Source organism: Centropristis striata, chromosome 18 (genome assembly GCF_030273125.1).
Source record: "Centropristis striata isolate RG_2023a ecotype Rhode Island chromosome 18, C.striata_1.0, whole genome shotgun sequence".
NCBI classification, from domain to species: domain Eukaryota; kingdom Metazoa; phylum Chordata; class Actinopteri; order Perciformes; family Serranidae; genus Centropristis; species Centropristis striata.
The window spans coordinates 13,106,555-13,126,765 of NC_081534.1; the positions used below are offsets into that span (position 1 = coordinate 13,106,555).

A 20,211-nucleotide genomic window follows, 5' to 3' on the forward strand; every position below is an offset into this window, starting at 1 on the left:
CTTCAAGGTTGGACGTGTTGTGCATTCAGAGATGGTCTTCTGTGTACCTTGGTTGTAACGAGTGGTTATTTGAGCTACAGTTGCCTTTCTATCTGCCTCTGACCTCTGGCATCATCAAGACATTTTGGCATTTTGGAGGAGAACTGGATATTTTCTCTTTTTCTGACCATTCTCTGTAAACCCTAGAGAAGGTTGTGTGTGAAAATCCTAGTAGATCAGTAGTTTGTGAAACTCTCAAACTAACAACCATGCCACGTTTAAGTCACTTAAATCTCCTTTCTTCCCCATTCTGATGCTCACTTTGAACTTCAGCAGGTTGCTTGATCATGTCTACATGCCTAAATGCATTGAGTTGCTGCCATGTGATTGGCTGATTAGATATTTGCATTAACAAGCAGTTGAGCAGGTGTGCCTAATAAAGTAGCCAGCGAGGGTATATACATATATTTTCTACATCCTCAGAGGATGAATCCTAACAATTTTACTTTTTATCAACCTACTACCAACAGCAGGTTAAATGTATCTCCTATCAAGTGTCAATATCTCCACATCTATTTATTGGAATGGCACAAAATATATTACACATTAATGGCTCCCAGATGATGAATACGAGGACTTTGATTAACCCTTTAACTTGACAATATTCTTGGTTGCGAGTTAAATGTTTCAACAACTATTAGATGGAATGTCTTGAAATGTGATTGGTAACAACTTTGGCGATTCCCCAACGTTTCTTTTTTGGCCAAACAGTGTCCTGTCAGTAGCTACTGGCCATTACAGGCGTGGTTTAGGTGTTTGTGTGAGGTGACAAAACAGTGGCGGTTAACGTTGCGGCTGCAGTATCTTTTATATCATAACTGGAAAGTATTTATTCATTGAATGAAGGCCACAGAAGACTTCTCGATGGAAAAAAAAAATTTCCTTTTCTCCCGACTGGCTTTGGTGCGTAGTCATTTTGTTCTTTAATCTGATTGGTTGAAGTCGTAGAGATCATGGAAGGGGAGGGGTATATTGTCTGAAAAAGGCAGCCAATGAAAGGCTTTTCCCAACAGTCTGTATCCGGTGAGTCAGACCAGACAGATGGTTCATCCAATCACCCGCCAAGTATTTATTCAGATAACGGATTCTCAGATGAACAAACCATCTGGCATCAGGTTATTCTTTTTGAAAATGACTAAAATGACTAAAATGATAGTCGAATCTGACGTTACATATACAACACATTCATATTCCTGTTTCTTTTGATAGTATTGGCACTCAATGAAAGACTTCCATAGTGATAGCAGTCACAGGCAAAACAACTCTTTGTAGTGTAATATTAAGATTTATCTGACCACAATAATAAAAACGTCAGACTCAAAGGTTACTATAGAAATATTTTATTTCACATCTCTAACTAGACAGCTTTGGGAAAAGTCGAAAGGGATTTTTGATGGGTGCAGGGTTGTGACTGTAACATAATAACATGGGTAATTAAGAGTGAAAAAGAGAGAGCAAGTGTGGTTGAAAAGATTTGAGATCGAGACGTGGACTTTTTTTTATTTTTTTTACACAGTTCCCTCTTAAGCAGCATCACAGGAAGGAGGGGAGCTTAGAGAAAAGAGCCTGTGGCATCGGTGGAATAGCTAAAGGGGGAGCTGGAGAGAGCTGGCTTCCTCCCAGCTGTGCAACATCACACGCTACCTTATGCAATTATACTTGACATACAGTTTATACATCCTTCCCTTTGAAGAAAGACTATAAGTGGCTTTTTAAGATACTTTGAAATTAAATAAGCAAGTAATTATATAAGATGAAGAGAAAACCAGGAACGAGTGTTGTCTTTAGTTATTTTGAAGACTAAATGGGATTGCAAGGAACACTTACTAGAAAGGAGGAGGATTTCAGGGATTCTTCAGTAATGAGTGAGGGGATTTAAGAGATGCGAGGAAAACTACTGTTTGGAGAGATAAGGGAGGATATAATCCAGATAGCCAAAAGGACAAAGTAGATGAATGACAGACTGAGTGAGAGAGAGAGAATGCAAACAGAATTTCATCATGAAAGACTTATTTCAGTAAAGTTCTTCAAACATCGGCCCGTCCATCACAGTTCCAGCACACTTTCTTCTCTCTCTCTATGTTCTCCTTTGCATGTCATTCTTCTTTTTCTGAAAATGGGGCCCAAAATGATGCCAGCATTAACAAATACCACCCTACTTTTCCTCCCTCCCTCCCCTCTATTACTCCCCCCGTGCCATCTCCTGACTCATTTCCTCCAACCCTCTGACTCTCTACACTTTTTTTTTAATATTCTCCTCTTTTACCTCATCTCCTCATTCTCCCTCCTGTCCTGCTTTTGAACTGCGAATCTGCCACCGTGACTGCCGCTAAGGCCACATCTAAAGACATCCACACACACGCTGAGAGAAGGAAGAGAGACGCACACACACGGAGATAGACACACACCTCTGTTTTCAAGCTCGCACATTTCCAGCAGCCGTAATTACCTTATGCAAATAAGATCAACAAATAAACCATCTCATCCTGCTGGGCAACAGCACATAAGATGCCAAAAACCAAATTTGGGAGCTCATTTAATTAGAACAGAGGTGATGAGAGAGATACAACATTCACCTACCGCTCCCTGCGCATGACATTCTCAATCATAAATGTGTATCCACCATCAAATTCCCCACAGGCCTGAATCACGGTAGCAATTATGCTTCCTGGTACATTTACTCATATTTTCCAGGCGTGTAGGAAAAAAGGCACATATTGAGTTAGCTGATTTAACTCGGGTGATGCAGTCAGTGTCGTCCCGGAAGCAAAATTACACTTTTAGAAGTAATATAGTTCTAGAAGTAAATGTGAGGATAGTTGGTCTTCCCCTACCTTTTGCTGAAAATTGCAGCCATTTTTGAAAATTGCCTCATTAGTTTGTCACGGCAAAGCTGCAAAAGACCTGTGAAGTTTTTGATGCCACGCAGTGCATGATGTTTGAAACCCAGCGTGTCACACAGTTTAATGATAAGCCTTCAGGGCAATTCACTTATGGCTTTAAGTTTAGCACATCTCCTGTGTTACTCTACAGGCAAGAACCTCATTTGAAAGGCACATAAGGGTAAAGATTGAGATTGAGAAGAAAGAGTCTGTTAGATGAGATGCCATCATTCTCTGTGGTGGATATTAAGCTAAATTATATACAGTCAGACAGTAACATACGGTTCCAGTTAAACATTACTTAGGACTTTAGGCTTGGCTGAGGCACAAAAGTTGGTCCGTTGTTAAAAGCCAGGAATTGACAAGGTGAGATGAGAACAGGCAAAGCCAATAAATCATAAGGAACTACATCACTTTAATGCCACTAGTGCTTCCACACCACTGAGGAGATGAAGAGCGGTGGCAGATGGAAAAAAATAAACATAATTATCATCTCCATCATTGAAAGAAAGTAATCAACTATCTTATGGAGCTTTATGTTAACAAATGAATGGATTCTTTCCACAGAAACGCTACAGGGCTTTTATTTTGAAACAGAAACAGGAAGTGTTGAGTTATCTTTTTATGCCTATGACATATTCTACAGATGTAGACATTTAATTCTTACTAAAACGCAGTGGTGAAATGTAACTAAGTACATTTACTCAGGTATTTTACTGTACAGTATTGAGGTATGTGTACTTTACTTTAGTATTTCAATTTTATGTAACTTTATACTCCTCATCCACGACATTTTGAGGCAAATATTGTACTTTTTACTCCACTACATTTAGCTGACAGGTTTAGTTTTCAGGTTGAGATTTAACATGAAAACATGATGAATTAAAAATGATGACATGATATATTTTTTTATATTATACCTTATAACAGTATATTAAGTAGTTAAATTGAGCCCTATCTTTACAAAATTAAATTGCTGCTTACATAACTGCATCAATACAAATAATTAAAAAAATATTCAGAATATATAAAACAATCTGAGATGGGACATTCTGCATAATGAGGGCTTTTACTTTTGATACTTAAAGTACATTTTGCTGCTGGTACATTTTCTTATTTAAGGGATCGGGATACTTATCCCACCTCTAGTGAAAGGTCCCATTCTTTAACATTTTGATAAGGTAAAAAATGTATCTTGTAAAAGATGATGCTGGAGGTTTCCATGGAATGGACTGGAACTAATATGTGACTTGGTAAATAGTAAGCTGGCAGCTATTCTAAAGACTTAACTTTTTCAAATCAGTAGCCAATATGTTACTACTCCTCTACAGCAGGGGGGCAGAGATCTGCAAATCCAGTTTGTATTTGCTGTTATTCAGAGGAGTTTTCATGATAGTAATTCTCAGGATTACCTAATGTGGCTTTCAGCACCATGTCCGCTTCATATCCTTTTACCCTGTGAGGCTACCAGCGTGAAATAACACATTCAGCAGCAGTTTGTGTGTAAACATGAGATTTATTCCGCTTTTCATAGGCTGACCCAAAGGAGCTGATTCGATTGGTCACACAGCATGTGACCGCATATTCCGATTGGCCGGAGGAGCTGCAGAAGTTGATCAGCCAGCTGCATGTGTACAACGAGCGACTGACGGACTTTACCCAGGCCCAGGTGTTGCAGGGACTGGGCCGCGGAGTGGACGTCCAGCGCTTCAGCTCTGACTCTGAATACAAGAAGGAGACCATCCTCGGCCTCACAGAGTGAGTAGGGAGGGGATTTAACCTTTTAGCAGAGGGGTAAGGGCGAGACGGGATGTTTTCTTGATAATAGCCAAATTAATTATCAAGAAAACAATAGAAAATGTCTAGATATCAGCTCTTAAATTAAACTCTTATTAGCTATTTTTGTTGTTATCATTATATATGTCCAAAAAAATTACCTTTAGTTGTACCAGGCATTAAAATGAACAAGAAATTGAAGAAAACAAGGGTGGTCTAATAATTTTTTTCCATGACTATACGTATTCTGAAAGCTGGGAACTTCAGGAATAATTTCAGCATTTCAGCTCAGCACTGTGTCAAGTTTTTCTTGGCACAAATCTATAATTAAAAATGAGTTAGTTTATTTAATTCAATTAATAAATAACTGACAACAAAGTTAACAAATTAAATGAATGAATTATCATTATTTAAGTGTATTAGAGCTCAGAACATTATGGTATGAATATGTGAAGGTCATCCCCATGCTTAATTATATCTCATAAGTTGTTGCTTCAGTTTTTTGGGGTGATATCATTTATTACACAGATTTAGTGCTAAATGTAATTATTTTTAAACCACTCGAGAATTAATGAAAAAATTCAAAAATCCCTCAGAAATACCACATTAAGAAACAAAGACCTTGAGGAAAAACACAGAAAAATCAATGCTGTGATTTGGTATCAACAACTTTTGACATTTTAGAAAATGGATGGCAAGCACTTCTGTTCTGGAAACTGCTGTAAAAAAAACCTTATTATCAAAATATCTAGAAAGCCATACATCCTCTGAATAAGTGCTAGTGCTGGTCTGTGGTTGTAAAGTTTCATGAGGCTGTAATTGTCCTAGAGGTAACAACAGTTCATTTTATACAGTGAAGGTCAAGTAAAAAAAGAAACCCCTTACAATGTAATGCTATTTTGGGGTTTATTGTTGTTACACATTAATACACAATGAATCCACAAGAGTCTCAGCTTTCCAGTGATACCCAATTTATGCAGTTCCAACAATGTTTAGGGACCCCAGTATGCAGAAATATTCAAATACAGTAGGCGAAAATAACACATTTTACTGCCATGTCAGTGTTTCCCTCGCCAAAATATAGCCTAATTTTAGAGTGTTATTTCGCCGCCTTCCCAACAAGATGTCACAACATGATTACCATCGGATTCCTTAGGTAGTCTTATTTCCTATAATACCAATATCTCCTCTGTAGTGTTATAACTGAGTCTAATACAGCCTCTGCAAGAAAAATACCACCCGGCCCCACTGGTGGGCCGTTGGAACACAAAGGGATTGAATGAAAGGCTAAATTGATGAGATTGTGGTTAAAAATAATCATACATACAGTGGATTTGCTTCTCTGCATTTTATCATTTCACATATGCATACGAGTGGGAGTGATGGCTCTTTCAGCTTCAATGCGATGAAATCTGATCATTATTTTCCTCTTCTCTACGTGTGTGTGTGTTTAGGACACTGGAGGACAACGTGTACAGAATCGCTCTGTCTCTGGCTAAGCGCTACAGTGTTCCTCTGTGGGAGGTCTACATGACTCACCTCGAGTTCCTCTTTACAGATAGCGGGTACATGCACACACACACACACACGGACAGAAATACAAACACCATCACATAACCTCTTCCTGAGCATTTTACATCTCATCAGTTCGAAATGAGTCAACGTGCACCTGAATAGCCCCTAAATGCATTTGTTTTGATAGAAAATCACGTTCTGCTCCTATCTCAATTCTCATGTCTGGTAAGTTTAACGTGTGCACACGTCCTGTATCTAAAAAGTCTGAAAAGTGAAATGATATAAAAATACATTTAAGTAGCACCACTGCATCTGAGTTATGACATAACTCGCCTGCAAAAAAAAGCAAAGCACCCCGAGAGTAAATCAAACATGTTGTGAATATGTGTGTGCTTGTGTTTTAGAGCGGGAGAGGACGTGAGTGTGTCAGAGTCTATTTCCATAATTTATTTGCTCTCTGACTTCATAGCTGCGGATCTGACTACCTCTGCACCTTTCCTTGTTTTAATAGAATGCCTTTTCAGCAAGTGTGTGTGTGTGTGTGTGTGTGTGTGTGTGTGTGTGTGCGTGCGTGTGTACACGTGTGTGTGTCTGTGATAAATATCCCCCGTCGCATTCTGATATAAGGGAAATGGTTTATGGACTCCACTTAACGATAAATTACAACCTATACCCTCTTCAAACCCTTCCACGGTTGCTGTGTGTGTGCGAGTTTCTACCAAAATCTCAAGATTGTGACAAATGTGTGGGGAATATTCATGCTATAATCTTGACTAGAAGCATCTGCAATATGCGTATTGATTTAACGGATGGATGGACGCAGGGACTGATATAAATAGAGCAGACGAATGGAAACTTAAAGGAAAAGATGCACACAGACAGAAGCAGGGGTGCAAGATGGAATTTAAACTTTTATTGATCCCTGTAGGGAAATACATTCTTTCATCCATCCTGTTTAGTTGCAGCAGCCAGCCACTGTGCAGTGCCCTGGGATCAAGTTCAGTTCTGAGGCCAGTGCTAACAAGACTCTTCCTATTGCATTAGATTTATTTTACATTCATTTGGCAGACACTTTTGTCTAAAGTGGTTTAGAGGAAGAGCGTTCAAACTCAAACAGAACAAAAGCAAGATGTTGCTAAATAAAGAAAGGAAGCTAATTGTGTGTTTGAGAGGCTGCAGTGAGAGATGGGCAGTGACTGTGGTGTCCTGACTTCAGGGGGGAGTTCATTGCATCATTTGAGATGGAACAAGTGGCGAACCCAAAGTGAAAGTACCTTATACCTGCATTCTTTCTAATTGCCAGCAGGGGGCAACTCCACTGGTTGCAAAAATAGGGTCAGATTGTATAGAAGAGAATTAGAAAATGACCCTAAACATTTTCCTAATGACTTCATGATCTCAGTCGCTAGCTTCAAGTCTACTTCAATACAGCATGGTGTTCAGTTATGTAAATTTTGGTCCCATTTAGAGTAAGATAGACGGTTTAGCTATCTGGTGATGGACAAGTCACTACCACAGCCACCTGTCAATCCACGGCTCTGTGTAATTTAGATAGATGTGAACTTTTTGGGGGCATTGTCTGTGTTTTTGACCCTTTCACAGTATGATTCACTTCATGAAAGTTAATTCTAACATTTTGGGTACCTAAAAATGTCTTGTTCAGCATTTGGTAGTTGGCTTTTTTTATAAGCCTGTTTTTTGTTAGCCAAAATAAGCATCCCAGTTAATATGTTAACATAAATTACTGACTCCAGAAAAACAAGATGGCAATGGTCAAAATGCTCGACAGTAGATGTGAGATCCCAATGACCGAAAGTTGGTGATAGGTCTTTTTTTCCTACAATTACTCGTCCTACTCTGCCTACAGTATTCTTTATCTGATGTGCTCACTCTAATATTCTTACCATAATCTTGACCAAACTCACTCCACGCAAATAACCATATTTGGTAACTTCAGTGGACAACAAAATGCCTCTCAATGAGGTCATATATGTCACAGATAGTGACACCATGGCATCTGTCTAATCAGTATAATAATGATAATACTAATAAGTCAATTTACCCTGATTTGCAACTTAAAAATTTAAAAAAATGTCACAAAAGTAAAAAACGTGTAATATCATCCAATAACACTTGGTTAGGTTAAACATTTTTCATTTCCAAGTATTTCAATGAGTGACCTATAAAGGGCTACACCAATGGGTGCTGTCTTGTTGGTTCCATCCACTTTCTTTGTACAGCCTAAGGGCCAGAACAGAGAAGGGCCTTGACTGAAATGTCTAGATGTAGAGTAGAATATGACCAAGGTTTGGAGGGAGAATTACTTTTCACCGCCCTGTCAGTCAGAATCAATGTCTTGAGCTAGTTGCAAGCAGCAAGAAGGATCTAATATAGTGAAAGGAGAAGGGTAACGGTGTTGAAGAACTTTGGCAGGTTAAACACCAGACAGGCAGCTGTGTTCTGGACTACATTCGGAGGTCCGATGGCAGAAGCATGGGCTCAAGCAAATGGAGTTGTAGTAGTCCAGGTGTGAGATGTCATGTGGATGGATGAATGAGCTCCTGGGATGCCTCCAGAGTGAGATAGTGTAGAGCAGAAATCTGCAGGAGCAGGCTGAAAACTGAGAGCTGTACTAATTAATTGGAGTGTGAATCTACCCGTAGCTTTTACAAAACAAGTTACACTGATTTAATTATTTGACAAAAATGATTAAGATGGATTGTGTTTCTTCCCATTACAGCAATCAAACATCACTCCATTTCAAAAGAGCAGAAGTACTTCTTTTATTTATGCCACTGAACACAAAAGTGTTAGTCTTGGTACTGGTTTGTGTAAATTGTTTACCAAAAGTCTGATTCCACTGTAGAGATCTGCAGCCCTTGAAAATTAAGCACATATGGTAATAATCCAGTCAAAGGGTGATAAATGGAAAAAAATGCATAAATGTATTTCAGGTCAAATGTGTTGAAAGAGCTGCCGAGCATTCACCGTTAAGTGTTACAAAAAGCAGGATGTCGAGGGAGGTCATTAGGTAGAGAAATACCCACTGAATCAGTGTGTGCAGGGAGGGAGGGGGAAGGGGAGGATGGGACAGATAGATGGAGGAAGAAGAGATGGATGATAGAGCCAGAGTGTCCCTGAGACAGTCCTATTAACACAGAATAAACGCTTTAGAGGAATCAATGCACTGCTAAACACCACCGTCGTCAGCTGTTCTCTCTGCGTGTAAGGCTTTGTAGAAGTACACGGGGCCTCTTTAAAGACATGAATTTCAGCCAGTTTTATTGACATTTTAATGACAGCTATTAAATCATTTAAATGACTTGTCCAAAAACAGAAAGGATGAAGACGTGCTACTCAGAAATCACCTGCCAATTCCGTTGTACTCCATCTCCGTTTGGAACTCTTTGTGCACTTAAAGTCTTCCAAGACTAAATACTGGGAAAATTTCCACCATAATTTTACCTTCAGAGCCTCTAGACTGTCTTCACAGAAACCAGCTCATTTTGCTGGATTTGTTGCCACATGTCAGGATTCGGTTGATGAATCGTTTGAATAAATGAAACTCGGATTTCTTCAGGCAGGGTGCACAAATAATATGTTCCACATCAGTTGACAGTCAGCTGATTCAAACAAACATCACGTTTGACATTTCAAACAACAAGCTCCTCATTTCAGTTCCTACCTCCTGCCAGCAGCTGCTGACCCATGATGAGAAATAAATAGTCTTTTGTGGCACCTTCCCTTCTGACTCATCGCAAGGATGTGTTTTGCTTTGAGCCTAATGAGGAATCCTCAGAGACGGAGAGCACACCTTTGATTTCTGTACCAGCTCTTTCCAGTTGCACATCTGGTGACCTCATCTAGCAAATATGAGTTCAGATTACATCAGAAATTGGCAGTGTGACTTACAGCACAGTCATAACTTTTTGACTTCCCAGTGGTAAAATAATATGACTGAATAATCTGTAAGACTGCACGTTGATGAGCACTTTTCAGCTCTTCGTTGATAATGTACTATTCTATTAAAGTCTCTGATTCCTGAAATGCCAGAATCCAAATACAGGTTGCACAGACCCCCTTTTAAATCCACTTAATTTGAGCTGTACTTATACTTTGCTCTTTCTAACCTTCCAGGGACCTTGTGGCATGCAAATTATATCAATACTTTAAGAACACTTTGGACTGCAGTCACCCCTGCTGCAGCAAAGCTCCCCCTGTTCTCTCTATCACTGCAGTTTTATTTTAAAGGTCTCATATGGTAAAAATGGGATTTCCATGAATATATTTTTTTTTACAATAAAGCAGGTCTAGGTGCTATAGAATTGTGATGTTGCAGTGCCATCATTACCCTGCTGTAATGATTGCGCTGAGAGCACAGATACAGAAGACCTGGAAACAAAGACGAATCAGAGCAGACTGGGCTTTTTCAGGGGTGAGCCTTAAGTAGTCAAAAAATGGAGTGTTTCATAGTAAGGGTTAATACAAGTATATTCAGAGAGACATCTTGCAAGGACCTAGGCAAAATGACCGTTAAACCCAGCGCTGCCATTGCCTACCAGCCCACTTTTCTGTACATTTTCTGTTAGTGTAGCATGGAAGCATTGTTTTGGATCCCACTTCAGAACCGAACAAGATCCACTCTGCAACAAGATGATTGGTCATGGCCGAGCCGTACGTCCTTCTGGCTTAAATGATAAAAGCATAAGGAAGGATGTTTTCTCAAATGACTGGTTAGCTCAGGTTGGAAGTCAGGGGGACATCAAAACCGTAATTGCAGGTTACAATACCCAGCTGTGCAGCGAAGGAAATTATATTTTGTTCAGTTTAATGTGGATTGGTGGGAAAATGGTAAAGCTTGTTGATCAGTTGGTTAGTTAGCAAAACTAACGTCTAATGAGTGATAGTTCCTTTAGGGTTAGGGTTAACTTAACTTCATAAACAACTTCTTCCAAACACTCAATGCGGCAACGCAACACTTTGTGATGCAGAACGTAAGACACCGTACTGACCAATCCGAGCGTCGCAGGGCGTGACTTGTTCGGAACTGCAGTGGGATCCATAATAATGCATCATGGAAGCATGGTGGAAGTAGCAAGCTCGAGTCAAATTTAACATGTTAATGCTTCATCCACACACTCTTGTCACAGCATAAGAAAGCACATTGCTTTCAGTTGATGAGGGAAAACTTTGTTCAGCTCGTTCTTCTACGTTTACCAGTGTGGCATGAAAGCAAGGTGAAATTAGCAGGCTAGCTAACTAGCCAGATGTCCGTCTCCATCTCACAAGCAGTTGACACGTTTTAGACATAGTCCCAACTTGTTTGGAATTGGGGTTGTAGTAGAAATGCAAGATACAAGTAAGAACCTGAAAATGAGCATAATATGCCCTCTTTAATGTGTTTTATAATGCAGCTTCTGTGTATTTTTTTTGTTGCAAAATATGAAATATTAGTAGTGAAGCATTTTTCAGCAACTAATCTCTTTTTTTCTTTTGGCATGTGAATGAAGATGCTGACATTCTTCTAGCTGTCACCCAAGTAAAAATACATGCTGTTATTCTGTTTTAGACATACAACATTTATCTCCAATGTTCCCCTCAAATGAATTTACTGTAACCATGTATCTTGCTGTGTGCTCATGTGAGTGTGCTTAGCCTGCTGATGAGATTTCCTGCCCTGAATAAAAAAAAACTGATTTGTAGCATTCAGTGGGAATGAGGATGCTGTTGCTACACACAGGTTAGGAACAGTACAACCTTGTTTTCAGCTGCTGTTGGTTGTGATTCTTAGGGATTATTGATGTGCTGTCCTCAGATACTCTGCAAGGTTTGAGCCTGGAGCATGACCATGACCTGGAGCATGACTGTAAGCATGAGAGAGCAGAGACCTAGGCTGAAAAATACAACTACATAACTTTTGGTTTAGTAATTGACTCAGTAATACAAAAGCGGTATTTCTGACTGAATTGAAGCAGAGGCTATTTTAGATATGCATTGCACTTGGCCAGGCAGGTTTGACACTTAAAACAAAGGAGTCAGTCCATTAACGCCATCAGCTCCTTATGTAACTGGCCACATGGCACTTTCTTTAAGCTCATTCTTGGAAAATGTATTTGTTCCATAGACAAATCTATTTTTTTACCTGAAATTTTAGCCACACTCACAGTAGGTCTCTATGGAGTGCAACATCAGGTGGTCTGTTGATTGGTCCACCACGTTGCTCAAAACACATCATCAGGTCTAAATTTTTAAATTTTTCAATATTTTTGCTTCAATTTTTCTCTTTTACTCTCAATGCTCCCATTAAAGTCCTAAGCAGTTCTCAGTGAGAAACCTTTCATGCACTCCCTGCCCAGCTACAAACAACAGACAAAATCGTTAACTACTAGCTGTTGAACAAAGCAGAGCATTTAGCAGCTAAAGAGACAGAAATCCCCCTGGGTCTAAAAATGGAGCTAAAAGGAGAGTGAATTTTGGACTTGCATTCATGTAAACTGAAATATGACTGCAAATGAATACTAATGGTGCTTTATATCTACTGATGTGTAATCAGGCTGCCATACTACTTGAGAATGTGCTAATACTTTTGTGTTCTGTGTTGTGTTTTGTGTACAAGATATGCAATAATTTTAAGTTTTAATCACACATAACATGACACATGCATAGACTATGCAATGTATACAAAGAATATAGACCGGTTCTTTCAGTTTTCTCGTTCTGGCCTATTGTAGAAACATCGGGGTGCAACATGGCTAACTCTCAGGCCCACTACCTCTGTAGATACAAGAGTTTATTCTAAGGTGACGAAAATACAACAATTCTTATTGTCAGGTAAAAACAATGATTGTCCCCAAAGATATTAAAGCTACTCATTTGAAACAATGATGACATTTCAGAGAACTTATATGGACTGTACAAACTGGAAACATTGATATTTTCTATCTTGGGTGCTACCAGATTCTGGCGTGAGCCATGGACTAGTTTCCTTTGGCTGCCCCCAAATGGGCAAAAAATGACTTATTGCAGGTTTGAAATAATACAGTGTTTGAATTATGGATTATTTAAATTGTCGTTTGTGTGCAACTGACCATACTTAACTAAGCAAACTCATTTTTATAGAGCAATCATACACATAATTCCATTTTAAATGTATGAATTAAGTTTATGTACACTATACTATATGGTGTATGTGTTTGCAGATGGTGTGTGAAGGCTTGGTGTCTGTACACGTTTGTTGTGTGTATAAATGTTTAATATGCATAAAAATATTGCTTGAAACCGAATCAACTGTACCTCTAATTGTCAATTTCTGACAAAAAACACTTTCAACCCCCTGCTGGACAGTCATTTGTAAACCAATTAGCAGCACAGATTGTGAAAAAAAAATTACACCTTGCATAAATTCAAACAACAATGGAGTGCTGAATAATCATCACTGCTCAGCCAAAGCCCCCATAGAGTTTTATACTGGCTGTCAGATTACCAAAGCAAATTAAATATCCCTCTGAATTTAAGAATATTAGAGGCCTATTTTTGTTTGGACATGCTGGAAGAGACAAGAAACACAATATGGTAATGTAAGAAGGGTAGGGAGAGAGAGAAAGAGGAACACTCCACCACATTAAATCGGTTCCTTGCTCTGGCTTTTGAAAACGAACAAGAAAAGATTGTAATGAGAAGCTCCTGATTTTACAGTCCCATGAACACAACACAGATCGAGCAGGGGGGAAATTGTGTTGTGTACAGAGTGGAATACCAGAGGCAAAGCACATGTACAGTAGATAAAACTATCATCGGGACAAAGAGATGCTGGAAGCTGTAGAGAGGTGGTGCTCACAACCTTAGCAAAGAGAGGCGCTAAACAGTTTTTGTCACTGGATAGAGAAGAAAGACAAAGAGGAGATGACAACCTGGTTTTGAAGAACTACAGGAACACACTCCGCTCCTAAAGCAGAGTGTGACATGAACGCTGTGCGCTACTCACAACTGTGTGTACGTCTGCGTATGTGCGCTTGCCAAGGAAAAACTTTTAACACCCCTCAAACAATCCTACCTGGACACGTTGTTGCCATTGTTCTCTGGCTTTGAGTCACATTGCAGCTAATGTGATTAAATAATGAAACATGAGACTTTGATTGCGCTGCCTGCGAGCACTTAGGAAAAGTGACTGTGAGAGGCTTTACTTAGAGTTAGTTGTTCTGTTGACTCCAGTCTTATTAGAGCCCCTGTTGTGAGGATGATTAGTGTTATTTACATTATTGAGCTTATTGTCAGCTGCCTGCACACTGCTGCTGCTGTCTATGTTTTTTTCATTAGCGAAAAGCCTCCCAGCAAGCTCTGATGGAGAGCCCTAAGGAAACAATGTCCTCTTTGATGTTGTCCCGTTCCAACAGATAAACAGACTCACAAACACAGTCCCGGACAGACAGCCACAGATTGCTCACAGCCCCTCTGTGACTACCAGCAACTAGCTTTGCCTTCATTCTTTGTATCTTCCCTTGTTTAACCTTTGTTTGCAGTTCTCCGAGGTTTACCTCTTCCCCGGTTCCCCTCTCTCCCATTTTTTGCTAGTGTTGTTTTCACTTGTCCTTTCATTCCTGAGACCACCTGCTGCTGTTGACTTTGAGTTCTGTGGCAAAACATGTTTTTTGAAAAGCAAAGCAGTGCACAAGTCGTGCGCAACTTGTACAAATTGCTGATGTTTTCCAGTTTCTTTTCTCTCAGTTTGTCCCCATTTTCTATGTCAGAGCTGACCAACTTCTTAAATGTATTCTCAGTAGTAATCTATGAAATGCTCATCTTTTTCCGAGGGACTGTATCTTTGGTGATAAGCCTGCAGATTGCAGTGCTGTTTCTGCACTGCTGTGTTCAAATACTACCATGCAACCAAATAGTCTCCAGCGCTGCTCGTCTTCCTCTTTTGATGAAATTTGTTGGGTTTTTTTCGTTCAGTATTTCTGTTTCCTCTTATCTTTTTCAGGCATGGTGGTTATCGCTGTTTTTGTGAACAACTAAAATCTTAATTTGCTTTTTTCTTGCTTGAAACTTACTGCTTAGTGCTTTACATCCTGTGTACCAACAGCTATTTTCCGTAGAGAAGACATATCTTACACAGCAGGTGTTTATAACAGCAAATGTAAAAGCTTTGAACATGAGATAGGCTGGATTACTGTTGAGTGTTTATATTGCTGTGAAAAGTTTAAGGATTATTACGTTTGCTATGGGATTGCCAAAAACATGCAGTTAAATTCTATAAACTCATGGTTTTACTCTCTTTTTTCATTCCCTTCTCCTTCAGTCTTTCCACCAAGGACATTGAATCCCGGAGCGAGTCCCTCGGTCTGTTTGACACTTTGAAGTGTAACCCTGAGGCCTTTTACAGCCACATGACCAAGTATGTTCTCCCCACTGTGGAGGGAACAGACCAGAACCGCCTGCTCTACTACTACACCTTACTAGATGCTGCGGGCTGTGAGCCTTACGTCACCACCACCATCAAGCCAGACTCCCATGTCAAACTGCTCAAGAAGCTTCGAGCTGTTGCCAACGGTAAGACAGGTTTTTTTTTCTACCTCATTGTAATGCAGAAGGCACAACTCCTGCATAACTAGTAGGTAGCTTACAGGAAGGACAAAAGGCAGGCCTGTTGTTCTTGCAAGAATGTAACCCCTTGAACCAGTGGATGCAGTTTGCATGTGAGATCTGATTAAGTCATAGCCTTTGTAATGATTTGGGTAACTACTTATTCTCCTTGTTCAGCCACGCTTTGTTTGTGCAACCATCTCTGCAAGAAGTATGTTTCAGAAAGAAAAGAATTAATTTGCTTTTGCAAACCTGAGTCATTTCTAATGGTACAGAATTAACAGAAGGGTCCAGCTGCAGAGCTCCAGGCTCAGAACCACCTCCTCTGTCGGACAATTTCCAGTCCTGAGCTTGGAGAAGGGAGTGTATGTCTGAAATAGTGTACACCAGAGACTATCATCAGGACTTGATGTTCATTTAAATTAGATACACCAACTTCAACAATATCGTCAAGGAAAACAATATAACCTTAATATTTAACTGTAACTTAGGTAACAAAATGAAAACAAATAACTTGTACATTTCATTAGGTATTCAGTAGCATAGCGAGCACTTAGTAAAATTAAAGGGTTGGTATAATTTATTTGCTGCTTAATGTTGCATTACCTAACTTTTGTTTCAGTTCAATCATTGTTTTTACCTGACAATAAGAATTGTTGTATTTTCGTCACTTTAGAATAAACTCTTGTATCTACAGATGTAGTGGGCCTGAGAGTTCGCCATGTTTCACCCCTGAATTCAAAATATTAAAGGGATAGTTTGGGATTTGGGAAATTAAGTTTAATGAAATAGTTGCCAGTAGTGTAGTGGATGCAAAGAGTTCTGGCCGGTTCTGATTGCATGATAGTAGTCATCATAGTAATATTACTACATGTTGTCATTGTATTTTATGTTTTTTTCAAGGAACAAAATAGTGCCAAGTGAAGTTGGTTTCTGATAGAATCACTGTTTTGTGGTGGAATGGGCGGCCTTTTAGTGTACATGTAGTTTTGTGGAGTAAAACCTTGTAGTTTCCTGACCCCACCAACTTGTTGGAACTATATATCCTATGATCGGAACCGGCCAGAACTGGTGCTCAGAAATAATGCATTCACTACACTACTGGCAAGTATTTCATACAACTGTCCTTTTAAGGTTGTTTTGTTTAGCTTGGTGTTATTGGTGGAGGTTGGTGGCTTATTCAAACTGCAGCCCCATTTCCAAAAAGTTGGGACATTGTGTCAAACCTGATTGAAATAGAATGCATTAATTTGAACTCAAATACATTAGATCTCTTACAGCTCAGCAACTTTTTGGGAATTGGGGTTGTAATGAACAAATGCTGTCACAAATGTTATGAGGCAGCTAAGTATAATACACAGTGGCATCATATTATACAATAAATTATGAAAATAAGCATGCCAAACAATACATGTGTAGCCTTAATATGGAACCAAATGTGATCAGTCATCTTATAATCATAATCTAAATTACTTATGCAGGTGCATAATACAATGGATTAAATATTCATATCATATCAGTAGACTATTCACAAATCATAAGTATGATAAGACAATACACTTAGTCATATAAAACAGTAGCATGTAAACTGTTTTTATTGATAAGCAGGCATGAACACATTATCATTTTCCACCATGAGTCCTGGTGCTGGAGTTGGGCCCAACCTGGAGCTCTGCAGCGGGACACTATTGCCCATTTGCCAAACAATTATTGCTGTTTCTCAGAGAAAATAGGGAAATAAAAGCCCAGGATTAAGTCAAGGGTAATGCCCCTCTGTTATTGGTGAGAAATCCGCCATAAGCCTTTTATGTCAAGAAATCAAGTCCAGTGTTGAGGACTTGAACATAATCCCTCTCGACATGAGTGGTGACTCACATACAGATGTTGACGTGCCTTCTAGCCGGTAAATAACCTCAAGTCACTGATTGTCATGTACAATCTTTCAAAAACACGACAGCTGAGAATGCCTAAATTCGTGGAACATGTCTGGCACCAGTCCTTATATTTCTCTGAAAGCTACACCCGTTGACATACATCATCTTGTCTGTCTCTATTTTTCTGCACCACTTCTCGTGTTAGTTTCCAAAATAGAAAAGCAACAGCATCGAAACAAACAAAAGTATTCACATTTCCCTGTAAACGTCAAGGGGATGCAATACACCTCTGTATTAAATGTCAATCTACCAAACACCCCAAGCTCCCAAAACAGCGGCAGCATGGCAGTAAGATGCTGTTTCCACTTAGATTTCAGTGGCAGCACCCTCTCCAAGGACGCCATGTCCAGGTTGTAGCGTGTCACCGGTTCAGCGGTCCGGCTAGAGTGCTCAAACTTTGCTGTGTATGGGTGCAGGTGGTGTCACTTCTCGATGAAGTTCAGTAAAGGTCAGCGGGGTGTCAGCTGTGTTTTCACGCCTCACTTCCTCCCTCTGCTCCTCATAACACCACAGCTTTTACCGGTGACACATGTCTCTGTTTAACACACAAACACACACACACACACACACACACAAATCACATACACACACCTCTGAGTCATCTTCAGCGAGACTTTGTTGCATTTCTGGATAAACTAAGAAAAAAGCACTTTACTTTGAGCCTGCCAGTGCTTCATATTAGTTTCATTCACACACAAACCACAGAACTATAGATCACCAAGAAGTTGTGTGGAAACTGCAACCCACCTGGCAGTTCTTAATGACTTTTGGTCTTACATTTTTTTTGTAGCCTGGCTAACGCCAGACTAAATCACAAATGAGATCTAGTCTGGCAATGAGCTATTAATTTCTCCGTAGAGGAGGCGTGGTTTACGATCCTCCAGAGCTGTTTATTGGGCGCTACGAATGTCTATTATAAGCGTCTGTATGTAGCTCTTAGTCAATTGTACCAGATGACATATGTAGAGCGACAGAAATTGATGTTTACATAGCCAGAGTAGCCCATCTCTACTTTGAGACTAAAATGCTCAATTCTGCTTGTGCAACGTTTTTCTGCAGCATGTTCTGACTCTGGCTGCTCACAGTCTACCGGCAGTGTTGGTGTGTGTGTGTGTGTGTGTGTGTGTGTGTGTGTGTGTGTGTGTGTGTGTGTGTGTGTGTGTGTGTGTGTGTGTGTGTGTGTGTGTGTGTGTCTGTGTCTGTGACTGTGTCTGTGTCTGTGTCTGTGTCTGTGTCTGTCTGTCTGTCTGTCTGTGTCTGTGAGAGAGTGTTGCTTGCTGCTTTGCTTCTCCAGTTCTCGCTTTCTGCAAGATTATTTATTTTTACGCCTTATTCCCCCCTCATGTCATTCAGCCACACATCCACTGATTTTATGGTCAATAGACGAGCTGCTGCGGGTCTCTGGGCGGCTCCGCTGTCCCCCGGCTCATATCGAGATCACCGGCGTTACAGCAGTGAGCATTAGCAGGTCTAGTTGGTAGATTAGGCTTTGGCCAAATCCTGTCGGAAGCAAGGCTAAAACATCATTTTTCTCATTGTTCTCTCTTTAATCTTCCTGCCTACAAAAACTGGGAATGTGTCACATTGTTTGTGACACCCGGCAATTATATTTAAGCAAATATCTGACCAGTTTTTTATTCATTAATTATCCTTAACCGATTATCCGAACTCGGGTAACGGGGGGCTTGAGCCAATCAGAGCTGGCATTGGGCGAGAGATGGGGTACACCTTAGACAGGTCACCAGACTATCAAAGAGCTGACACATAGAGACAGACAACCATTCACACTCTCATACACTCCTACAGGCAATTTAGAGTCACCAATTTTACCTAACCCATGTCCCACCTGCAGTGAGGCGTAAGTGCTAACCTCTACACCACCGTGTAGCCCCCAGTTTTATATAATAATTATAATTTGTTTAACGTACAGCATGAAAGACTCAAAAAGCCAGAACTTTAAGAAAAGAGAGACTTTCCTCCAGTTTTCATCAGAAAAAAAAACAGCTGCTGCAACACAAAGGAAGCCAGATCAGCAAACTTAATTGTTGGATTGTTCACGCTCAGCATAGCTTTGCACTGAAGATTAACCTTTTTGAATTTGATACCTCGGGTGGATTTGGTGTTGTCAAGCCATATAATCTCCTCAAAAATTTGGACATATGTTCCCAACTTTAAGACTTTAAGAAATGTATAGAAGTGCGGCTCACTGGTAGAGCGCATACCACTATGGCTGATTCCTTGTCCCAGTGAACCGGTTCAATTCTGGGCCGAGGTCATTTTGCTGCATGTCTTCCCCTTCCTTCCTCTTGGTCACTATCAAATAAAGCATGAAAACGCCCAAAAATAATGTTTAAAAAAAAAGAAAGAAGGAAATGTACAATAGAACTGAGACATGTTACTGTTATTGACTATATCCAACAATAGAGCCTTTTCACTACCGACATTCTGGCTCACCTAAATGGAAAGTGGTGATCATTAATTTA

The 20,211-nt window shown here is 39.9% G+C and overlaps 1 protein-coding gene across 1 annotated transcript in view; it reads left to right on the plus strand.

The window, feature by feature from the left end:
* The window catches only part of nbas (NBAS subunit of NRZ tethering complex), a 216,237-nt gene that overhangs the window by 122,488 nt on the left and 73,538 nt on the right, over nucleotides 1-20,211 (plus strand). Inside the window, exons 42-44 of the mRNA XM_059355813.1 lie at nucleotides 4,456-4,679; nucleotides 6,152-6,262; nucleotides 15,511-15,761. Coding sequence (XP_059211796.1) covers nucleotides 4,456-4,679; nucleotides 6,152-6,262; nucleotides 15,511-15,761 — 586 coding nt within the window. The remainder of the gene's footprint in view (nucleotides 1-4,455; nucleotides 4,680-6,151; nucleotides 6,263-15,510; nucleotides 15,762-20,211) is intronic.